Source organism: Heterodontus francisci, chromosome 32 (assembly GCF_036365525.1).
Source record: "Heterodontus francisci isolate sHetFra1 chromosome 32, sHetFra1.hap1, whole genome shotgun sequence".
In the NCBI taxonomy this organism is placed as follows: domain Eukaryota; kingdom Metazoa; phylum Chordata; class Chondrichthyes; order Heterodontiformes; family Heterodontidae; genus Heterodontus; species Heterodontus francisci.
The window spans coordinates 8,382,025-8,401,881 of NC_090402.1; the positions used below are offsets into that span (position 1 = coordinate 8,382,025).

At 43.0% G+C, this 19,857-nt stretch overlaps 1 protein-coding gene across 4 annotated transcripts in view; it reads right to left on the reverse strand.

The window, feature by feature from the left end:
- Window positions 1-2,540: 2,540 nt before the first annotated feature.
- The window catches only part of LOC137347604 (endophilin-B2-like), a 102,060-nt gene continuing 84,743 nt past the window's right edge, over window positions 2,541-19,857 (reverse strand). The window contains exons 7-12 of one of the 4 annotated variants that reach the window (XM_068012155.1): window positions 16,084-16,107; window positions 10,063-10,152; window positions 7,866-7,966; window positions 6,689-6,703; window positions 4,814-5,045; window positions 2,541-3,880 (exon numbers count right to left, since the gene is read on the reverse strand). In XM_068012155.1, coding sequence (XP_067868256.1) covers window positions 3,773-3,880; window positions 4,814-5,045; window positions 6,689-6,703; window positions 7,866-7,966; window positions 10,063-10,152; window positions 16,084-16,107 — 570 coding nt within the window. In that variant the 3' untranslated portion in view covers window positions 2,541-3,772. The remainder of the gene's footprint in view (window positions 3,881-4,813; window positions 5,046-6,688; window positions 6,704-7,865; window positions 7,967-10,062; window positions 10,153-16,083; window positions 16,108-19,857) is intronic. The other 3 variants (XM_068012158.1, XM_068012157.1, XM_068012159.1) reach the window with 3 other exon arrangements.

Consider the following 19,857-nt stretch of genomic DNA (forward strand, 5'->3'; position numbering starts at 1 on the left):
GTTCCGTTATCAAAATATTGGAGAGGTTGGAAACATGGCTGTTACACAAAGAAATCCAATCTAGTATCAGGGAGTCCATTTGCTTTCTAATTGGCCACGGAGGCTCCAGGACAATCTTGGGGGTTGGGGGGGTGGGGGGTGGGTGGGGAAGGGGTGATGGGGAGGATGAGGAGGACAGTATGGCGCATCAGGAATGCTTACATGGAATTTTACCATGCAGAAACAGGCCATTCGGCCCGACTGGTTCATGCCAGTGGTGCTTCTCCACCCGAGTCTCCTCAGACCATTTCACTCGATCAACATATCCTTCATTTCCCCTGATACTGTAACAGAGGCTGTGAAGGGGTCTCAGAATTCCTCATCCCCTTATTCACTTCTCAATTTCTTTCCCTGTTGTCTCCCAGTAAAGTTGTCACCATTGCCTCTTCAGATTCCAGGGTGGGAAGAATGAGCAGATAAAACCCTCATGAATCTCTTCTTGGTGTAATATATTTTAGTGTTGTTAAATGTAATGCTATTGAAAATATATATATAATGTGCAATTTAAACACTAGGATACAGAGAAAAATGCTTCCCGTGTGACTGCTGTGAAATATTTGGGAGGCATTTGTGAATGGCGCAGGTCACATGACCACCGGTGATGTTGACGGGGGTTAATGAGAAGTAAAGGAGACATACACAGCTTTGTGATCTCCATCATTCTCTGCCAGATATCAGCATTGCGTTTCCACACAGCTCGATTCAGGTGAGGGGAACAGCAGCTTCCCACCACCACCACCATATCTTGGCGAGCCAGTACCAAACAGAAGGGCAGGTGAGACAACCTTACCAAGAGGCTCACTGTTGTGTCACAGTGCCACGTGATCCCCCGTTTAGTTCATTTCTCACCAAGTCTTGGCTCGAGCAATGGTAAAAGTTATCAAGTGTATTTGACCCTGGATATAATTGAGACACATGAGTTCTACATTTCACAAAAACACTCCCAGGACACTTGTGGAGATAGTACAGAGAAACCCAACCCAAAAGCAGGTGGTTAGCCGCTTATTCACCTGGTTGAATATCACAATAGTGGAGCTGTGTCCCGCCTCGGAGATGCTTCCAGCTCTCCAGTGTGTTAGAATGATATGATCTCTCTCGCTAATAAATCGTAAATCACTGCAGGTTTCACTTAACATTTGAAGCAAGCTTTATAAGTTTGCAATAAGCACAGAAAGTGCTGGAAATATTCAGCAGGTCTGGCAGCATCTGTGGTGAGAGAAACAGGGTTAATGTTTCAAGTCAATGACCTTTCGTCAGAACATCAGAAACATTAACTCTGTTTCTCTCCCCACGGATGCTGCCGGACCTGCTGCTTTTTTATTTCAGATTTCCAGCATCTGCAGTATTTTGCTTTTGTATTAAATGTTTGCAACTTGGAATAAATTTGCTTGGATGTTCAGTTTATGATCGGCGCAGGGACCCACATATTGTCTTATTAACAATTCCTCGTAAACAACTAACTGAACCATCTTAGCACCAAATAAATCTGCATTTTTTTCTCCCCCTTTAGAATAATTAAGTGAAGATTAAACAGCTCCTGTAATGCCTTGAAATCCCTCAAATTCTGGGTTTGATTGCACCCACTTCTTAAAAAATAAATTACTAAACAAAACAAAATGAAAAAAACCCTCAAGGGGGGGATTGCAAACTGGAGCTGACACGTCCCTGTCTGTTATGACATGATTTAATTGAATTGGAGTGAGAATGAGTGGGATGTGTGCGTACTGGAGTAAGATTACATTAGATTTTATGTATTTATCAGTAACTACCACATTATGTTGAAGATTTAAAAAGCATGCATTAAAAGATGCATTAAAATTTATTTACGTCCTTTTTTGTCAGCAGTTTTGGTTTATTTGGCATTCAAGTGTATAATTTGGTATACGTGATAACAGACATCAAGGTCAGCTTTACACTGGCTTTGGTCCATTTAGTATCAGTAAAGGCCAAAAGTTCACAATCAGACCAGGTGACTCAATGCTATTTTGTGCTTGAGAGCAAGAGGTTGTCAGTTATCCAGCAAAGCATTCTAAATCTCAGGCCACTCAAACCATCAAACCTCTAGTGTCAGCTGCGGCTCAGTTGGTAACCCTCTCGCCTCTGACTCAGAAGATTGTGGGTTCATGTCCCACTCCCGGACCCGAGCACAACAAATCAAGGCTGACACTCCAGTGCAGAACCGAGGGAGTGCTACACTGTCAGAGGTGCTGTCTTTCAGATGAGACATTCAACCAGGGCCCTACCTACTCACTCAGGTTGATACAAAAGATTCCGTGACACCATTTCAGAGAACAGGGAGTTATCCCTCAAATGAGCATCACAATGTCAGATTATCTGGCCATTATCACGTTGCTGCGTGTGGGAGCCTGCTGTGCGCAAATTGGCTGCTGCGTTTCCTACATTACAACAGTGCTGTGCGACATCTGGAGGTTCTTAACAAACTGAAACAAGACATTGCCAATATGTACAAGAGTGAGAGCCTGCAATGAAGGCAGCCTGGTATTGGAATGCTTTATTATTCTTCAAAGTTCATTCACTATGCATAGAACAGCAGTAACAGGCAGCAAATACCAAAGTGAATTGATGCAGACAATAGAAACCAGGAAATGAATACAGAGCCAGGACCTTGCACATTTACACAGGGATAGTGAACAGGTGTACCCAACTAGCAGAGGACAAAAACTGCAATAGATTTCCAGTGCCTTTCCTAAACATTCAATTCCCTAAACTTGCACAATGCAAATCACCTCTAAAGAGAAACAACTACCTAAAAAATAAAGTTACAAAAGAGAATTATAGTGTAAAATTGACTTTTGTCCCATTCTGGATTGCTAATCATGGATTAAAAAAAAAATACAATTAACCCCTAAAATTTCTTGTCACCAGGAGAGTGAGCTAAACATGTCTGACCCATGAGAACAGGGTTGGCCAATGAAAAAAATAAAGCATAGAGTACAGTCACTATCTGCTGCCTTCAATGTTCAAACACCCAACTTTTTATTTCTCAGTGTCCTATAAACACGAGACCTGTCACGTAACTGTCTATATACAAGCATTATGCACTTGTGGAAATTCAAAACAAGTTAAGCCCTTGAGTTTCAATGAGGATTTCTTACTACAGGATATTAAATTCCATCTTACAAAAAAAAACACCTCCCAGATGTGTGCAGGCAGGTTGTACTGAAGGACAGCCTCACACCAGTAACTCTATACAGGTGTCTCAATATTTACCATTCCCCTTCTCTCATTGGCTTCATATCCCTAAGCAAGCTGAAGCCCCTGTGATGGAATGAAGGATCAAGGTACGTGACCGATTACAATAAGTGAATCCTGCAGGCTGCTCTCACCTGTTTTAAGGAGTGTTCAGTGTACAGACTATGAAAAGCCTTTCTAAAGTGTTCAGTGCCCATTCCCAGACTACATGGCCATTTCATTTTAAGTTATATCAGGCTTTTCTAAGCACAGGTTGCAAACAATTTCATTGAACCTAACACTTTAATACACATAATCAGTGATGTTTTTAAATTGTAACAAAACTATATAAAAGTAACATCGTAAACCATTTGGACATTTTTTTTTTTTAAAAGCTTTCTGGTGCAATTGAAGTCACTGAAAAGAAATCATAAATAATGTTTTAAAAGGACATTGGGAATGAATGGAACACAATTGGTGAATGTTAACGTGGTGTGTTTGCAAGTGTCGATCCTTCTGGTGAAAGTTCTGTGATGGGACTTTAGTTCAGCAGCTCCAGGTAAGTGACTGGAACTTTCCCTTTCTTGTTGCCCTTTTCTCCCATCAGCCAATCGGAATCCATTCCTGGCAGACTATACACTGTGATGAGCTACACAGACACAAGTTGGAAAAAAAAAAGAGATAAAAAAAGTTAGATCGATCAATTCATAAACATCTTACACTTACAGTCAACTTTTTACCATCATAAAGTCCTCACTTATAATGGAAACTGTAATGATTCCCTCCCATCAGTGACGGCACTGTAGCAGCTCCACTGACGGGAGCTGTAATTACAGCGTGACGTGTTTACATAGGCTTTCTCCACTGGAAATGTGAATGTAGGAATGTAAAATGGAAATAAAGATAGAATTTCACCTTAAAATGGAGACTGAATTACACCTGAGCATTCTGGTCCAATTATTTCCCCTGTCCTCTTAACCCTGGCTAAGGCTACTCTTGAGTTTGACTCTTGGGAGTAGGCGGTGACAATGTGACAGCGTAAAATGGGAATAAAATCAGGGAGTGATGTAAAAACGGGTTGTCAATTCGCTATCACTCATTGTACACTATTGCATAAAGTCAAGAGACTCTTCAAATTAATAAATTCAAAAAACACTTGCAGAAGGCAAGACATTTGGGATCCCATGAGGGACATCCGAACATGAATGAGAATAAATCTGGTCTGTCAGAGGCCTTTGAAAGAAAGAGATAGAGAGAAAGAAAGATCAAATTAGATGAGGACCAACCTGGTTTGAGGAGCATCTGAAAATTAGATCTCTTCTTAAACCAGATGGTATCAAGTACAAGAACTAATTAATAGAAACCCAAATACTTTGAAATGTAGTTAACAGGAGTAGGCCAATCAGCCCCTCGAGTCTGTTCCGTGCCGTTCAATGAGATCGTAGCTTTTTGCACCTTAGCTGAAATGTTCGCATCTCTATAAAAGCCCCATTGGTTTGAAAACAGGACGACAGCCAATGAGAGAGTCCAATCTACATGGGAAGGCAGGAAATCTCTTGTGGACCACTCGAAAGACACTAACCTCATCAGCTCGGAGCTCGAGTTCGCTGGAGTCGGCCGCGTCGTAATCATAAAGAACGCGAGCCTTTCTTGTACCGCTGGAAGCGGGGCTAACTTCGGTGAACGCCACCGAGGATGTGGTAGGATTGCACGGCCCCACTAACGATGGAACTACCGGAATGGTAGCAGCAGATGGGGAAACTCCAGTGGGTGCAGATGGTGTATCCGTGTTGCCCATGAATGCACCGGGGAACCTGAAATAAATAAAAAGAGGGCCCAGCAATTATTTCATTTCGGACAGAATTGTAGGCTGTATGGCAAGGGGTGCAGACCGCATGGTGGGGGGGGGGGTGGGGGGGGTGCAGTTCCAGTTAACAGTGCAAACATTTTGATAACTAAAATGAAGAGTGATCAATGGCAGAATGCATTAGTATTTGGATACAAGTCATCATAGAACTGCAGGCCTCTGGGTGAGTCACGTCGAAAGGTTTGATCACAGCTGGGTATCTAAGGGGATGGGGGTGGGGTGAGCCAGTCTGTTTTCCTCCCCTGTCACATTACACTGAGAAGCAACAAGCAAAGATTGATTCACTCATCAAACATTGTCTTAGCATTAAAGATATAACTTGCCTCCCTTTCTTTCAATATTTATATCATGGGGAGGCTGTATCTGGCAGTAACAGCCAGCCATGCTCAGTGGGCTGCACTCTCACCTGTAAATCCTGGTATCAAGTCCCACTCTGGGGATTTGAGCAGAAAATCCAGGCCGCGCTGCCAGGGACGCACCGAGGGAGTGCTGCACTGTCAGAGGTGCCGTCTTTTGGACGGGACCCTAAACTGAGGCCCTCTCAGGTGGATGTAAAAGATCCCATGGCACGATTTTGAAGAAGATCAGGGGAGTTCTCCCAGGTAAAGGCCTGCTTGGGTCTGCAAATGAGACCCAACTCGAGCCTGACAGAACCCCTTTCGACCCCAAGCCCGACCCGGCCATCAGTTAACCTACCTTCCATTTATCACTTTGTTCCTTACCTGCACAAGCTTAAAATAACTGTAGCAAAACCACCTTTAAAGTCCAAAAAGTAAATTAACATTAAAGTCGCTTACCTAAGGCCGTGACAGAGCGCGTCCGATCTGGCCCAACCCGACCCGAGTCTGAATGCCAGAAGTGCAACCCAATTCGCCCCCCACACGTGTCGTCGGGTCCCATCGGGTTCGGGTCGGGTAGCAGGCCTTTACTCCCCGGTGTCCTGGCCAATATCTATCCCTCAATCAACATCACAAAAACAGTTTATCTGGTCATCATCACATTGCTCTTTGTGGGATCTTGCTGTGCACAGATTGGCTGCCGCATTTCCTACATTACAACAGTGACTACACTTCAAAGGTAGTTCATTGCCTGTGAAGTGCTTTGGGATATGCTGAAGTAGTGAAAGGCACTATATAAATGCAAGACTTTTTTTCTTTTTCTCTAAACTCACTAGGAAGTCCCGATTCATGATTATTTGCCTCATTTGAGATTGCTCATTGACCCACCTCAGGGGAGCAGACAAATAGCAATAAGATGCCGGTCATGGAGAATCATTTTGTGAAACGTCTTCTTACTGCGGACACTTAACACTGGAAATATATTTACCAGCTTCATTAACCTTCTACTCAGCCAGTATAAAGTGTGTCATTGCTAACCATTGACGTCAGGAAATCAGACTGTGTGTATGATTTAAGGATGAGGAAGGCATCATGTGAGGCTCATATGCAGGGAATCTCGTCCCACTCAAAGACTCCAGGCTGCAAGACACAAGTCTTCACTTCATACAGGAAATGTTGGCGGGGAGAGGAAGAGAGCAGGAGCTTTCAACAGGTGAAACATTTACACTATAAATCCAAAATTTATACTTACATTTCTCTATTGGAGCTGAAAGCATGAAATGAAAATCACAATGAGGTTATAAAGATATTTCAGGGACAGCCCCCCGTCTCCCTTAAAGGGCGATGCGGAGATCCAGCTCAACAATCCTAACAGAGCACTGGAGGACCCCACCCTCCACAGCCCTACCCCACACCCCCCTACCCTCCACAGCCCCACTCCCACGGCCCCATCCCCCCATAGCCCCGCCCCACCCTCCACAGCCCTGCCCCCCATTGCCCCAAACCCAACGCCCCCACCCCCATTCACCCCCCCACAGCCCCACCCCCATTCACCCCCCCCCCCCCCCAGATCAGCTCAATCTTCCAGTGTTTTCTCTCTCCGACCCACTTCATTGGCTCAGGGTTACAAATATTTTCTGGAAACTATCGAATTTTGTCAGCGACTTCAGAATCACTCTCATAATTCAAATTTGTACAAAGAGGGTGAAAGCAGCAGTGAGAGAGCAAGAGGCAAAAAGAAAAACGTTTAGGGAGACGAGGGGCAAAGGTGCGCAAGGAGGGGCGAGGGCGAGAGAGGGGAGCGAGAGAGTGCGGTTGCCGTTCACTGTCTCAGTTATATTTTGTTTATAAGCAGCGGTCTTTCTTGCAAATTCATTCTCAGGATAGGTCGCCAAGATAGAACGCCTGGAATAATCATGTATAGAGGTAACAAAGGCACAGATAAAGGTTTCAGCAGTAGATGAGCTGAGTCGGGGGATGATATGGAGGTGGAAACAGGTGGTCTTAGTGACGGCACAGATATGTGGTCGGAAGCTCATCTCGGGGTCAAATATGACGCCAAGGTTGCAAAGCAGTCTGGTTCAGCCTCAGACATTGCCTGGGAGACAAATGGAGTCAACGGCTGGGGAATGGAGTTTGTGGTGGGGATTGAAGGCCTTGGTTTTCCCAATATTTTGCTGGACTGGAGTTCTTTCAGAAATAACATTTTGGGACACAGTCCATGAGTAATTTGAGAGACGATGAGCTGTGGTGAGTGCAGCATGTCTTTGGGAAAACCTATAATTCCCAAAGCTCTTCACCACTGGGGGTTTTCCTAAAAAACATAATGTGGGGCCGCAGACCAAATCTTTGCAATCACTACCTTGACTGCAGGGATACAATATAAACCATTTCTGGAGATTTCATTTACTGCTTTTACAGTTCCTTACCTGCCCAAGAGTTTCTGCAGGTCCAGGGTATACTGGTAACACTGGGCATAGTACGTGGCCTGTGCCTCCACAAACTCATGCAGGCAGCGGAGGTGGTTAGTCTGTAAGAAGAATCGTTTCATTCCCTTTAAACTATGATCTGAAACTCACAATTCCTCAAATAACAAAGCTTTCTAACTAACTAACCCTGGTTCAAAGCACACACTGCCCTTTAGTTAATGGACTAAACTATCGCAACAGCAATGTAACATCCTCCTTAGAAAGCGCCAGCTGAATCGGGAAGTGAGAGGGGAACTTCCCAATGGAAAAGATGTCACTCTGATTTCTGCCAGAAACAGAGTTTCAAAAGCAGTGACGTCAAGAAGTTTGAACACCAGTAACCAACGAGTCACTCGATTATTCAGTGGGTCCCACCAGCAGCAAGGGGTCAAGGACAGCACAAAGCAACAAACTACTGACAATCATTACAGGTATATTGCTTAAACATTTCCCCATTTAAAATCCTGAGCACCCTACTACATTACTGATTAGCATCAGAATACAGAGATGATGATGGTACCATTCCAAGTGCATCTAACGCAGCAGCATATCATACAAAAGCACTAAGACAGTGCCCTGGATAAGGACTAAAAAAAGCACAACCAAACCACGGTTGGGTGTTGGGACCAATTCCCTTTTTGAAATATATATTAATGACTCTAATCTTGGGCAGACAAGATGTAATTTTCAAGTTTGCTGTTGGCACAAAACACAGAAATGTAGGAAACACCGAGGAGGATAGTAACAGATTTGAGGAGCGCATATACAGACTGGTGAAATGGGCAAACACATGGCAGATGAAATTTAACACAGAGAAGTTATCAGTTTTGGAAGGAAGAACAAGGAAAGGTAATATAACTGTAACTATTTGATGATTCTATAAACTGTATGGTACAATTTTAAAGGCATTCAGGAACAGCGAGAACTGGCATGTATGTACACAAATGTTAGAAGGTGGAAGGACAAGGTGAAGAGGCTGATTTAAAACACAAAGGATTTTTGTCTTTATAAATAGAGACATAGAAGCAAAAGCCAGGAAGTTATGCTAAAAATATATGTATTAATAATTAGGCTTCAGCTGGAGTATTGCGTTCAATTCTCGGCATCACAGTTTAGGATGAATGTCAAGGCTTTTGAGACAGTGCAGAGGAGACTTACCGGAATAACACATGAGGGACTTCAGTTATGTGGAGAGACTGGAGAAGCTGGGATTGCTCTCCTTAGAACAGAGAAGTTTAAGGGATGATTTGATAGAAGCATTCACAACTATATGAGAGGCTTTGATAGAGTAGAGAGAGAGAGAGAGAGACTACAGATAGGGAGAGACTACAGATAGGGAGAAATTGTTTCAATTGACAGGAGGGACGGTATCAAGAGGAAGCATATTTAAGATAATTGGCAAAGAACCAAATCTTTTTACACAGCGAGTTGTTGTGATCTGGAATGCACGGCCTCAGAAGGCAGCAGAAGCAGATTCAATAGTAACTTTCAAAAGGGAATTGGATAAATACTTGAAAAGGAAAAACACGCAGGACTATGGTGAAAGAGCGGGGGAGGGGGACTAATTGGATAGCTCTGTCAAAGAGCTAGCACAGGCACAATGGGCCAAATGGCCTCCTTCTGTGCCATGAGATTCTATGATTAATATTACATTTAGAAGAGAGGCCAGGAAAATAAAACAATAAAGTTGTGAGGCTGTGGAATTTATTTGCAGAACTAGGGGCCATAAATATAAGACAGTCACTAATAAATAATAAATCCAATCGGGAATTCAGGAGAAATTTCTTTCCCCAGAGAGTGGTGAGAATGTGGAACTCGCTACCACAGGGAGTGGTTGAGCTGAATAGTGTTGATACTTTTAAGGGGTAGCTGGATAAACACATGAGGGAGAAAGGAATAGAAGGATGCGATGATTGGGTGAGATGAAGTAGCGGGTGGGAGGAGGCTTGTGTGGAGCATATACACCAGCACCGAGCGGTTGGGCCGAATGGCCTGTTTCTGTGCTGTAAATACAGTATAACGGTGCCATAGAGTTTTGAGATGAGGTTGGATTTGGTGGAAACCATTCAATAATGCTTGTTACTTGATAGGAGGTCTAGAAACATGTTATAAACGATTACAGATTGCTGAAATAACATTATTCAACATGGCGACATACGTGAGTGCTACTGATCCCCTCCAGCAGTAACCTGGTAACCTCAGCCTGTCTGTCAAACTCTGTCTGAGCCAATCGTAACTCTTGCTCTGCCTGCAAATGGAAAAGATTGGGGGGGGGGGGGGGGGTGTGGTGGTGGGGGGGAAAAGGCGAGAAAGGTAAATCTAGAATAAAACCGTACATTAAAACAATGCTCTGCAAACAGTTCGCATCTATAAAATGGGATTAGAATAGATAGGTGTTTGATGGCCAGTATGGACATGATGGGCCGAAGGGCCTGTTTCTGTGCTGTATAACTCTCCTACTCTCTAACCGCTGAGACAAACCAAGGCTGATTCATCTTCCAAAGCAACCAGAGTGTTTAGTAGAGTCATGTCCCCAGTGTCTAGACGAATGGAGCCACCAGCAACACAAACGATCAGAATTTGGTGATTTTCACGATGGGTTCGAGTCCCTCGAGGACAAGTTAATTAGTTCTGATAGGCTATCTGGGTTGGTCTACTTACTGGTCACTCACTTCCTCTAGTCAATGAGTCACATCACATGTGGCTCAAGAAGGCGTGGGTGTGCAAAATATACACAGATGTGTACAGTACACACTTTCACCGCCACATCTGTCCAGACCATCAAACCTGCCCAAGTGTCTAGAAAAACCTGGTCAATGTTTCAGCGAAACTGCAGCATAAAGCACGAGGCTGGGCCGTTCACTGCTGCAAGCCTGCGTCACCATTGAAAGCACGTGACCAATGTACATCCCGTGCTCCTGAACTCCAACTACTTTATCTCATGTCCTTATGTAGTTTTCAGGACTTCAAGGTGGCCTATTGACCTGGGGCAACCATAAACAGATAAATCATGTAATCCTGCACTGCTTCGGTTTGTTTGTTATCTGAAATATACAATTAAAATAAATGATTTTATTGCATCATAAAAATATTTTACAATTATTAATTCCAGATATCAAGGCAATCAGCTAACTGATTGCAAATAACTACAATGGATTCTATAACAGGTGTTTTACGATTACTTCTACATGTATTGAACCATTTTGACGGTCACTCCTTGCGATGGTCTAAATGTAGAAAAGAAGATGCAAAATTACACAAAAATGAGCAACATTGAAACAATTGAATCAAAATCCACTGATTTCCAGATGGGAATAAAGAGTAACACAGCAGGGTGGGTCTGACAATATTTTACGCACTGGAGGCTGAGGTGAGCAGCATGTTGAATTAGTCCTGGCAGAATGGAGATGATTGACAGGGGAACTTACCTAATCATGTCTGGAGACCGCAATATTATAAGGCACTGGGATTAATTTTATGCACATAATTTGTAACTATCCTCCAACTAACTGCAATTTGCTGGAGAAATAATCCTGCTTTTATCGGGAGACTTTGCTGTAGTTTCAGTCATGAGCTCTGCTTGCTGTAGCTCATAGAGGCTCTGTTTAAGAGGCTGTAACTCTGCCATAAATCCCACCCCTTCATTATAAATTATACAAAACAGCTCATGATGGACACACTAGAGGAGTTTATTGTCCATATTCTAGTGTGCGCACAGGGGACTGCAGATTAGACTGGAGACAGAGTGATGTATGCTAATGTACACTATTATGTGCAGTGCTTGGGCCACACCAGACACCACCATGACTGTGCATTTACAGCTGTGGCATGCTAAATGGATTGGGAATGATCCATGGACCTTTTTCAGGAAATTTTAAGGAGATAGGGATTGGGTTTCTTAAAACATTTCTTTGGAGACTCAAGAATATACTGAATTGTTTTGAAGAACAATGAAGCCGCAGTGTAAGAAAGAAAATCACAGCCAAATCTGGAAGACAGGAAGTGCCTTGTTGTGATGCTCTGGCCAATAGCAGCGTGGGGCAGTTTATATAACATATGAAACAGGAGCACGAGATGGCCATTCGGCCCTTCACGCCTGCTCCACCATTCAACACAATCATGGCTCTTCTTTGACCTCAACTCCATCTTCCTGCACTATCCCCATATCCCTTAATTCCCTCTATCGATCTCTCTCTTGAACATACTCAACGACAGAGCATCCACAGCTCTCCGGGGTAGAGAATTCCAAAGATTCACAATCCTTTGAGTGAAGTAACTTCTCCTCATCTCAGTCCTAAATGGCCGGCCCCTTATTCTATGACTTTGACCCAGTGTTCTAGACTCTCCAGTCAGGGGGAAACATTTTCTCAGCATCTACCCTGCCAAGCCCATTCAGAATTTTGTATGTTTCAATGAGATTACCTCTCATTCTTCTAAACTCAGGGAATATAGACTGAGTCTACTTGAGCCTAGTGTAGGCTATTTAAAAATTTATTTGTGGGATGTGGGTGTCGCTAGCTAGGTCCCTAATTGCCCCCGGGCAACTGCCTAACAGCGGGTTTTCTTCCCTAAAGGACATTAGTGAACCAGATTTTTTTTTACATTAGACTAGCTTTTAATTCCAGATTTTTATTAATTGAACTCAAATTTCACCATCTGCCATGGTGGGATTCGAACCCAGGTCCCCAGAGCATTAGCCTGGGCTCTGGATTACTAGTGCAGTGACATTACCACTATGCCACTGCCTCCCCGCTTGATGGGTAGGCTGGTCTTTCCATGCCTGTCAGTCGATGTGTGCATGATCTGGATGACTGGATTGCTTTGTTCAGTTACCAACCTCCATCCTGCTCTGACTTGTGCTGGGAAATGATCCTAACCCCACAGCAGCCTCCAGGCATCAATCAACAGCTGCTGCAAATTCCAGCCTCAGCCTCCAGGGCACAGTACAAAGTTAATACCTCATTTACTGGCCAGATAAACAGAGACAAGTATCACCACAAGTGAGATTTTCATTTTTTTTTTTAAGTCTTAAAATGTACAAGCAGAAGATTTAAAAATACATCCTGTATTTAGAGAGACATTGTATTAGACATTCAGAAGTGAAGCATTAACACATTCCAACAATTATACAGTAGGTTCACACTGAATCACCAATAATTCATACCTTTGTTCAAACCTCTAACAGGTCCAATAAAATCATGCAGTTACATTCCCCCATATTAGACCAGAGTTTTGGAGATTGGTATAATGAAATTTATTATTCAGTGCAAGATAATCAAGAATGGACAATTTGACAGAATGGTTGAAGAAATCAATCTCATTCTCATTAGGTGTAAAGAGCTAAAATTGGGTGTAATTTTGAGTATTCCACATAGAAACGGGAGTAGGCCATTGGGCCCTTCCAAACTCAGTAACCTGTTCCCACTTTCTCCCTGTATCCCATTATCCCTAATAGAAATAGGGTTATGAGCAAAGGAACAAGAAAACAGCAACACATGGGCATTAATACAAAAAACAATATGAAAAATGTGGGAAAGGGTATTCCATTCCAAAGATCATCTAACACTGGATTTTACTTAAATGACCCACGCTCCACAATCAGAAACCGGGAAAACACTTTACAACAAGAAGAAATTCAATTAAAAATTAGAAAATGAAATATGTTCACAATCCAGCTCTCCCTTTAACTGTTTACATGAATAAGATTGAAACAGAATTGATCACAAGTTGGAGCTGGATAAACATCATCTCCATAGCAACTTCTATAACCAGGGATAGAATCCATTTGCTGGAAAGGGTTAAGCGGGATTGGATTGTTGGTTTAAGGCAGATCTCCAAATCATCAACTTCTGACCTATACCCTTAACATATGCCTGTCATTTTCTAGAATAATCCTTATTCCACGTGTGGTTAATCATTCAAATAATTAAAGATATTGCTGCATTTAAAAAAAAATTAAGAACAGTTCTGAAGCATTTCCCAGGAAAAGCCTAGAACTTATTGGTCTATAAAGCTGCAATATATACAATCTAGAAAAAAGGATGCATTTTTGCCTTTGATGTAAAGGGTTTCGTTTGTTTTCCTGATCAGATCACCACTTGCAGTGGTTTTTAACAATACAGATTTGAGCCTCTAAAATTTCTCTTACAGATAAATAGATCTTAAAAGAAATGCAACTGGAGAGTAATCAGTTCCTGAACAGCCATGCAGCAGCATTGGGAACTGCAGTAGTGCATGTTTCAGTGCAACACCCCACACAATGCTGCAAGAGGCCAAAGTTTGTTAAGGCAACAGTTTGAGCCAGAACAGGATTATTCGGAGCAGTTGGACTCGTGCGAAAATAAATATTGCAGCTTCAACCACTCATTGAACTCCATCCCTCCCCACTAGGCATGAAAAGACGAGAGCGTAGGTCACAGGGTAAATACAGAGCAAACTGCCGAACACCGTGGCAATCAGGTTCGGGATTTATATACTTTAACTACTAGTACCACATTGCTCAGAGCCATCAGCTCATGTTTAAATGGAATTTTACAGAAGTTTAAATCAAAAATGTAAAAATAATAGGCAAGTCAAAATTGATTTTTGATACAGAATCAGTGTTGAGAGTTGGATTTCTTTAATATTGGGCGTAAGGTGCTTTACTGCAATGTGCAGGAGGGATTGTTACCTTGAACATGGGAAATAGGAGCTGGAGCAGGCCATTCGGCCCTTCGAGCCTGCGCCACCACTCAACAAGATCACGGCTGATCTTCTACCTCAACTCTACCTTCCTGCACTATCCCCTATTTCCCTCAGTACCCAAAAATCTATCAAGCTCTGTTTTGAATACACTCATCAACTGAGCATCCATAGCTCACTGGGGTGGAGAATTCCAAAGATTCACAACCCTCAGTGAAGACATTTCTCCTCATCTCAATCTTAAATGGCCGACCCCTTATCCTGAGACTGTGACCCCGTGTTCTAGATTCCCCAGTCAGGGGAAACATTTTCTCAGCATCTACCCTGTCAAGCCCCTTAAGAATTTTATATGCTCCAGTTACATCACCTCTCATTCTTCTAAGCTCCAGGGAATATAGACTTATTCAACTCAACTGCTCCTCGTGGGACAATCCCCTCATCCCAGGAACCAGTCTAGTGAACCCTAGTAGCATTCCCTCTGAACAGTATTTCCTTCCTTAGGTAAGACGGCCAGAATTGCACGCACACAGTACGCCAGGTGTGGCCTCACCAATGCCCTGTATAATTGTAGTAAGACTTCTTTACTGTCATACTCCAATCCCTTTGTAATAAAAGCCAACACATCCCAACTGCTTGTTGTACCTGCATGTTAACTTTGTGATTCACATGAATTGCAAACTCCACTTCCAAAAATGAAATATTTCCTCCCATCTGCAGCTGCAATTTTTGACATCCCTGTAGCTCCACCCATCACCAGGTCTATGATTGCAAACTGGAATGAAATAATAACATTTGAGCTGCTGCATACAGTTTTAAAGATATTCTTCGCACTTTGGGTAATTTACACTATGGGCAAGTAGAGGTTTTTAAATCCTCATTCTCACTGATGTGTTCCTTTGCCAGTTTCACTGTCAGGCACCCTGTCCCCCCCAGGCCTTTGGGAGAGGGGGGGGTCTCTTAGGAGACACACGAGAGCAATCCTCAATTCTGCCCACCCCGCATTAATCAGACCCCAGGCACAACCTCCCTTGGGTTGAACCGTGCAAGCAAACCAGTAGATCGGAACAGCCCATCATTCTCCTGACTTATCTTCACCGCCCACCATTGACCCTACCACAAGCAAAACCTCTTCGAAGCCTGACGGTGCCAACTCATGCTGGGGTACCATGAGTCGGGAACCCTCCAGTACCCGACCCACGTTTGAACTGCCCATGAACCTCAAATGAATCACCTCAGAATGTCAAAACAATGGAAGTGGAAACAGATGGAGATCAATTTGAGACTGCAATAAGCTCAGATTTTGATCTCAGGTTGTGGGAGTCATAACCCCTTATAAACAACCCGAGTTCAGTACTGGCCAATCTTGCGACATGTGCCCGTAAAGCACCTTTTAGTGTATTTTTTTAAATTCTTCAATTCCCCAATCACCAAGTGACCAGCAGCTTAGTTTTTCCAGTGCTCACAATACTTCCCAGTGCGTTTTATTTCAGATACTCACTTTCGACACCTCCTCACTCCAGAGCTGCAATCCACACAGCAACAAGAAAGGAGATGAGTGTTTGATACTGGAAGGAGCTTATTGTTACTAATGTTTAATGGTGGGGGTGATGGTTAGAGCACGGTGATAATACAACACACAAACACACACACACAAAATGCATTGTATGTTGGGACACTCACAAGAGAAGAACAGAAAACATATTCATACCGAGGACAAGAGGGTCATAGTTACCGAGGGTCTGATATGGGTTACTGACAATGCCTAAAAATTGACACCATGTAAATTTCTGAGTGAAGAAAACCCTCAACAGCGAACCCCAATAATGAGCCCACTGGATCAGAGTTGCCTTAAAACAGGACTACATTTCACAGCAGATTAACAGCAGGAAAGATGATTTAGGTACCAACAAACCAAAGCTAGCTTACATCTTGGGTAAATGGTTGACATGAAATGCAAGGAAATGATAAGAGAACTGACAGAAGTATGAATCAAGTTTGCAGTGATACAACTGAACGAAGACCTGCAGATTTTTATATTAAATGTCAGTATAGGCATAGTTTCATAAGAGAGAGTTATAAACAACACAATGACACAATCCATTCTGACTGCTGAATTGGAGTTACAGCCTGGCAGCAGAAACAGCTGTCTCCCCTTCCAATAATTAATTAATTAAATTCTCAATAAAGACTGAAGGCTGTTTTGTTCTAAATATCCAAGGTCTCTCAGTTGGCGTAATTTTTATGGGTATTAATTCTCCAGTCTAGCAATGTCAACCCCACACAGCCTGCTGGCTTAGCCCCTCTGGGAACTAAATGGAGATAACATTGAATCCAAAGATTCTTTCTGCTTGGCCACTGACAATAATTATTTAAAAAAAAAATTCATAAGCCTTCCTTGCACGGGGGTCTGAGTATAAAAGTAGGGAAGTCTTGCTACAACTGTAAAGGGCATTGGTGGGACTGCACCTAGAGTACTGTGTCCAGTTTTGGTCTCCTTATTTAAGGAGAGAGATACTTAATTGGAAGCAGTTCAGAAAAGGAGACAAACCCCTCGAACTGTATCGTTAATATTCTCAATTGCTGTAAATGTAAAACTGTAATTGACATGACAATTGTGAAACGGAAGGGTTGGGAAGAAACTCATGACAGTATTGAAGGAAACTGATCTCCCTTGCAATGTTTGTATTTTTTGGTGCTGTTTGGAAACTGTTTGGCAATGTAATTTTTACAGATTTTTATGAATAAAGTATATTTTGGAAATAAAAAAAAAAGTTCAGAAAAGGAGACGGTGGATCCGGTCGGATGGTTCCCCGAGCACACTGCCAAAGTCATTTGGTGGAATGCCTCATCACCAGAGCTTTCAAACAAGCACCAAGATGCAGCTTGGCTGGTGGTGAGAAGAGCCCTCCCCGACAGATCCTTCCTGCACGCCCAGAGTCTCACACCCTCTGCACAATGCCCTCGAGGTGGCTGTGGTAGGGAAGAGACGGTCGCCCACCTCCTTCTGGAATGTGTCTTTGCAAAGCAGGTGTGGAAAGAGATGCAGTGGTTTTTGTCGAGGATCATCCCAAGCAGCTCTGTAACACAGTAGTCTGTGCTCTACGGGCTGTTCCCAGGGACGCACACCAAGATTTATTTATTTATATTTATTTTATTTATAGATACAGCACTGAAACAGGCCCTTCGGCCCACTGAGACTGTGCCGACCAACAACCACCCATTTATACTAATCCTACATTAATCCCATTACCCTCTCACATCCCCACCTTCCCTCAATTCCCCTACCTATACTAGGGGCAATTTATAATGGCCAATTTACCTATCAACCTGCAAGTCTTTGGCTGTGGGAGGAAACCGGAGCACCCGGCGAAAACCCATGCAGACACAGAGAGCTTGCAAAATCCGCACAGGCAGGACTCAGAATTGAACCCGGGTCGGTGAAGCTGTGAGGCTGCGGTGCTAACCACTGCGCTGCCCAACATGAACATCAACTGCTGCTGGAGGACTATCAATTCGGTGAAAGACGCCCTTTGGTCTGCCCGAAATTTGTGGTCTTCCAGTGCAAAGAGTTGTCCACGACCGAATGTTGCGGACTGGCACATTCCAAGGTCCAGGACTACGTGCTGAGGGACGCACTAAAGCTTGGGGCAGCCACAGCAAAGGCTCAATGGGGAAAGACCACTGTGTAAGGTCCCCCCACCAAGCTGAACTGAGGGGCTGGATCCATGGAAAACCCCTCGAACTGTATTTGCTGTAAAATGTACATGGCATGTAAAATGAAATGGAAGGGTTGTGAGGCAACTCACTGCAGTATTTAAGGAAATTGATCTCTTTTGCACTCTTTGTATTGTTTGACTTTGTGCTTTTTGGAACTGTTTTGTAATTTTTTTTTTACAATTTTTTATGAACAAAGTATATTTTGGAAATAAAATAAAAGTTCAGAAAAGATTCATGAGGCGATTCCTGGGATAAGAAGTTGTCTTATGATCAGGTTGGGCCTATGCTCTCAGGAGATTGGAAGAATGAGCAGTGATCTTATTGAAGCATAAAAGATTCTGAGGGGGATTGACGGAGCAGATGCTGAGAGGATGTTTCCCCTTGTGAGGGAATCTAGAACTAGGGGGTAGAGTTTCAGAATAAGGAATCTCCCATTTAAGATGGAAATGAGGAGGAATTTCCTCTCAAAGGGTTGTAGTCTTTGGAATTCTCTTCCCCAGAGAGCAGTGGAGGCTGGATCATTGAATATATTCAAGGTTGAGTTAGACAGATTTTTGATCTACAACGGAGTCAAGGGTTATGGGGAGGCAGACAGCAAAGTGGAGATAGGCCAAGATCAGGTCAATTGAATGGTGGAACAGGCTTGAAGGGCCAAATGGCCTACTCCTGCTCCTATTTGTTATGTTCTTATAAGAAAATGTTTTTGTTAGCTGGATCTGATAGGTCACCATGGAAACCCATTACCATGTCTAACAGTCTCAAAGTAAAATGTTGAGATCTCTTAAATAATCTTATAGATTCTATAAGGGGGGGGGGGGGGAGTAGGACTAATTGGATAGCTCTTTCAAAGAGCCAGCATGAGCACGATGGGCTGAATAGTCTGCTGTGCTGTGAGATTCTACGAAGTGGAGTGACTGTTTTCCTGACATGGACTGTGGACTCTCTCTCCATATGAACACACTCCATTTCCCCAAGTCTAGAAAGTCAAGATGCTGCTTGGCAAGGCACGGCATAGGCACAAAACACAAAAGGTCCCCCTACTCACTGTGGGTACTGGCTTGCAGGATCATCGAGTTGAACGGGAAGGGTGGAAATGAATTTTAAACAAGTTTGTAAATCCAGACCCTGCGATCATGGTGACTTCCATCTGATAAGTGATGTGCTGTTTCAGTTGAATACTCAGTTCAACAGTAAAAAAAAAATCTGAGAAGTTGCAGGAATGTTAATAGAAATGAGTAGTTACAGCAGTGCATCGAAAGATGTCCAGTCAGAGAAAGTGGAAATATATTCCTCACAGACTGAGGAGTAAAAAGCGAGTGATCCTTACTTCTAATTCAGCAAGCAGCCCAGTACAATCCAAAATATCATTTAAGCAGAGCAATTAAGACCTCCCATACACTAGGTGGCACTACATCATAAACCCCTTCTATAGACTAATGGCTGGTTTATATAATGGAAGATGTGAAGATTCTTTGCGTGTGCATTTAAAAAAAAAATAAAACATTGATCTTCACAGTATTGGCTTGATTTCTTAACTGTTCCTTTCACTCACTGG